Below are 5,021 nucleotides of genomic sequence, written 5' to 3'. Positions count from 1 at the left end.
ATAACAGTCCATTTCAACATGTTTTGTTCTTTCATGGAACACAGGGTTGTTGGCAATGTGACGAGCTGCTTGATTGTCACATAGTAGCGGTGTCGCTTCTGTTTGTGGTACTTGCAAGATTTTTAACAACCACCTAACCCAAAGAATCTCACTAACAGCGATAGCGATGGCACGATACTCCGCTTCAGCAGAGGAACGAGACACTACCGTTTGTTTTTTAGTTTTCTACGAGATGGGTGCTCCCCCCCAAAACAAGCACATAACCTGTTCTAGACCGTCTCGTGTAAGCACATCCTAACCAATCTGAATCGTAATAGGCTTTCAGTGATAAACCTCCCTCTTTAGGCAATAAAATTCCTTGACCAGGAGTAGCTTTGAGATACCTGAGAACACGTAGAGCTGCATTCATATGTTCCTCCTTTGGGTGAGCTACAAATTGACTGAGCATGTTGACTGCATAAGTTATGTCTGGTCTAGTGGCTTGAAGATATAACAATCGACCAATTAAACGACGGTATTGGTCAGCTTCTACATATGGACTGTTAGTGCACAGGTCCAACTGTAGGTTTTTCTCCATAGGAAAGGAGCTAGGACGACACTCTTGCATCCCACAATCTTCCAAAATGTCTAAAGTATATTTTCGTTGACTCAAAACAACCCCATCAGCCGTTTTTGCCACCTCAATGCCAAGAAAGTACTTCAATGGGCCCAAATCCTTAATGCTAAATTGTTTATCAAGTTGTTCCTTTGTTTCTTGAATCTTATTTGCATCGTTTCCAGCAATGATTACATCATCAACGTAGATCAAAGCTGCGACAAAACTCACTCCCTGGTTGTATATGAAAAGAGACGCATCGACATGTGACTGTTTATAGTTCAAAGCGGTCAAACCTGCAGTGAACTTATGGTACCAGTTGCGAGATGCTTGACGAAGGCCATATAGGGATTTTCTTAAACGACAAACTCTATTATCACCTTGCTTACCAAAACCGTCCGGTATTTTCATGTAAACCTCTTCTTGGAGATCGCCATGCAAGAATGCATTGTTCAAATCCAATTGGTGAACAATCCAATCTTTCTTAGTGGCTAAGGCAAGTAAAATTCTAACCGTGACAAGTTTAGCTACCGGCGCAAAGGTGTCATGGAAGTCAATGCCTTCGGTTTGAGTGTATCCCTTTGCTACTAGGCGTGCCTTGTACCGCTCAACATCACCATTAGGTTTGAACTTCACCTTGTAAACCCATTTGGAACCAATTGCACGCTTTCCTTCTGGTAATCGTTCAAGAGTCCATGTTTTATTCTCCTCTAAATCTTTAATTTCCTTTTTCATAGCCTCTACCCATCGCATATCCTTTGCAGCTTGTTTGAAACATCGGGGCTCTTCATGAGAGCTTACGGCTGTCAAAAAAGCTTGATGACTGGCTGAAAATTTATCGTATGATATATGATGTGCAAGTGGGTGTGTTGTGGAAGTGGTTTGAGCACGTTCAGGCTGTGCATGATTGATCGAAGCAGGCAAGTCTACTATGAATCCATCGAATCTTTTTGGCTGTGTTTTAGGTCGAGATTCTCTGTTTGCACATGGTACTAGGTCTTCATCTATGTTTGATGGATCTTCATTGCTGTCATCTTGTATGGGAAAACAATGTGGTATGGTATCTTTTGCTATATGGGTGTCAACTGATGAATTGACAAGAGTGTGTTGGGCTGGCATACTTTCAGTGATGGGTTCATCATGTGTGTGAACACTTAATTCGAAAGGATCTTCATCCGTGGATCCTTTGAGTAGTGCTTCTTTGTTTCGAAAGGGATAAGTATCCTCAACAAACCGAATGTCTCTAGACACTATTATTTTCTTAGTGTCTAAATCAAAGACACGGTAGCCTTTTTGACCTTGAGGGTAGCCCACAAATATTCCCAGTCTCCCCCTTACAACAAACTTATCTCCCTTGGTTTCTGTATTTTGTGTGTATACCAAACAGCCAAAGACTTTCATGTGAGTGTAGTTTGGTTTTTGGTTAAACAGAAGCTCAAAAGGTGTTTTGTAGCCAATGACCTTTGACGGTATTCTGTTAATAATATACGTGGCTGTGAGGATACACTCTCCCCAGAATTTGATTGGAAGCATAGCCTCAAGTCTTAAAGAACGTGCCACTTCAAGCAGGTGACGATGCTTCCTCTATACTACCCCGTTTTGCTGGGGCGTTTTGATGCAGGAGGTTTCAAGTAAAATGCCTTCAGTGGCATAAAAAGTCTTCATGGCAATGGATATCAATTCACCTCCGTTATCGCTTCTTATTCATTTTACTTTTGTATCAAATTGTGTTTTAACCATTCTACAAAAGTCGATTAGATGATTGCTTGCTTCATATTTGTGTTTAAGGAGAAAAACCCAAACAACCCTACTGTAATCATCTACTATGGTTAAGAAGAAACGAGCTCCCGTAAGGGAAGAAGTACCATAACTACCCCATATGTCACAATGAATTAACTCAAAAGTTGCAATTGTTTTAATAGATGAATCAGGGAATGACAATCTGGTGAGTTTTGCCTTTACACACGAATCACAAGTTTTATTCTTCAAATCAAAAGTAAATTTCTCCAGAAAATCAACATGGTGAAGCTTAGATTCCGATGCATGTCCAAGTCGTCTATGCCAAGTTGCAACGTCTACTGCAGCTGACATAGCTTTTCTCTGTTGTACTTCGGATTCCATGCGATAAAGACCTTTCTTCCGCTCACCCACACCAATCAAGGTCTTCATGTTTAAGTCCTGAGCAACACAGAAACCAGGAAAGAATGTAACGACACAGTTCAGGTCATCCGTTAACTTGCCTACGGCTAATAAGTTGCATGCAAATTTTGGTATATACAACACATTTTTGATACTCATGCCATTCGGTAAGGAACTACTTCCCTTCCCTTAGACTGTAATTAAATCTCCATTAGGTATAGTAACAGGTGGTTCATGACTACAGGCTACTTTGTTTGTTAAAAGATTAGTGTCACCTGTCATGTGTTCAGTCACACATGTGTCCACTATCCAGGGGTCACTTTTGATCTTCTTACCTGCCATATTGGCATTTGGGTCATCACATGTCTCCTTGATGTCAACAACTATATGTATGAGGACCATTTGATATTGCTCGCTGGTCAATCCTGGTATCAGACATGAGTTAGCATCCGCTAATGCAGCCTTGGGATTCTCCTTCTCCTTCTTCCCTTTCCCTGGCCACCATTCTGGATAACCAATCTTCTTGAAACATCCATCTTTATTGTGACCACTTTCACCATAAAAATTGCATTGTTCCACCTCTTGGCTGTTGCGTTTTGCTTCCTTGAAGAATCCCTTCGTTCTCTGTCCATCACCATGTGCTTTGTTGACAACAAAACTTTGGAAAGCTGCAGCATCTTGTGTCGGTCTTCTTGTGGAAGCGATTGCCTTTTGTTGCTCATCTTCCGATACCAGGTGATATGCTGTTCCCAAGGTAGGTGTGGGTTTGGATGTGAGAATTTGCATTCTCACAGTTGAGAAGTTGTCATCAAGTCCTAACTGAAACTCGTATAGTCTCTCATTCTCCTTTGCTTCAGTGAGTCTCTTTCCAATATCACACGTACACTTACCACATGTGCAATGAGGTAACGTGGACACAGATTGTATCTCATCCCATACACTTCTCAACTTGGTGTAATAGGCTCAAATAGAGTCACGTCTTGTTGTGTTATCGACAGGGTCCGCTTTAGTTCATACGCATGTGGTGCGCTCTCTTTGCCAAACCTTTCTTTCAGATCCGCCCACATCTCTGCCGATGTATTTGCATACTTAACACTGGATCTGATGTTTTTCTCTATAGCTGTAGTAAGCCAGCCTTTTATCATAGCATCGCATCTCATCCACATCATGTAGTCTTCTGCATCTTCTTCTGGTTGTTTGATTGTTCCATTAACGAAGGCCATCTTGTTCTTTGCGAATAAGAAGTTCTTCATTTCCTGTGACCAATCTCCATTGTTGTTGTCAGTGAGTACATCATTCACCTGCATCTGCCTTGGGTAGTCTGAGGAGTGCAAGTAAAATGGTGAGTTTGGATCGATAGTATTGGGGTTTCCACCATTTTTGTTGGAGCTTTCTACCTTGTCGTCTGTACCCATAATTGTGATGGGTTTTCTTCTTCACAGGTCAAACCGACCGCTCTGATACGATATAGAAATTGGTAAATCAGAGTCTTATTTTATTCAGGTTCCAAACCAGGGGTTTTATACATCAAAGTCGTTTCTCAAATCAAGGAAACGATAAGAACAAAACAAATAAGATAAAGGAAAAAACTAGAACAAGATAAGATTAGAATTCAAATGTATATATCCGGATATTTGAATTCCTTTGATTTTTAACATTAAAACTTATATCAAAATGGTATCCAACCAATTAACCAACTGATTAGAATTTTCTTAATCATGTACCATTCTCCACATATATGAAAATTTGGGACTATGATCAAACCATATATATAAGTCATCATTATTATTATACCAAATAAAGTAATTGACTCTTTAATTGAGTGTTTATATTGTTGTTTTCTTCTACACATATACTTTGGTTGTGATCCAGTCATACATATAGACGAACAGAGCAAGAAACACCTTTTCTTGAATTCTTTTTGTTTGAAAGTTAAAATTAACAAATTCCCTGTGATAAAGAGGATTTGAAATTTTAGAAAAATCAATAAACATTGAAATTTGCATAGAAATATAAAACAACAAAGAAAAATGTAACTTCAAATATTTGATGCACCTACACCATTTAACACATGTCAACTACCTACTATCCAGAAAAAATAACAAAATTGGCAAACATTTTGCTTGAATCAAAAATTAAAAAAATGAATAATCAAAAGTAAAAGCACATTCTGTAAATAAATATGAGAATAAGCATATAATGAATCAGTAACATGGAGTAAAAAAAGAAATCAAAATTACAGACTTGAAAATGGTGAATGAGAAATCACTTTAACCTATCATTACTA

General features: G+C 39.1%; 1 protein-coding gene across 1 annotated transcript; it reads right to left on the bottom strand.

Moving 5' to 3' along the window:
* Positions 1–2,923: 2,923 nt before the first annotated feature.
* Positions 2,924–4,149, bottom strand: LOC145121312 (uncharacterized). Its single transcript, XM_079057079.1, has 2 exons — positions 3,712–4,149; positions 2,924–3,598 (listed from the first exon to the last, which is right to left on the bottom strand). The coding sequence occupies exons 1-2, from the start codon at positions 4,147–4,149 to the stop codon at positions 2,924–2,926; spliced, it is 1,113 nt and encodes a 370-aa protein (XP_078913205.1).
* Between the last annotated feature and the right edge of the window lie 872 nt (positions 4,150–5,021).

This window comes from Lactuca virosa, chromosome 6, assembly GCF_052849685.1.
Source record: "Lactuca virosa cultivar CGN04683 chromosome 6, Lactuca_virosa_CGN04683_v6, whole genome shotgun sequence".
Lineage (NCBI taxonomy): Eukaryota > Viridiplantae > Streptophyta > Magnoliopsida > Asterales > Asteraceae > Lactuca > Lactuca virosa.
This window is presented reverse-complemented; position numbering and strand designations above follow the sequence as displayed.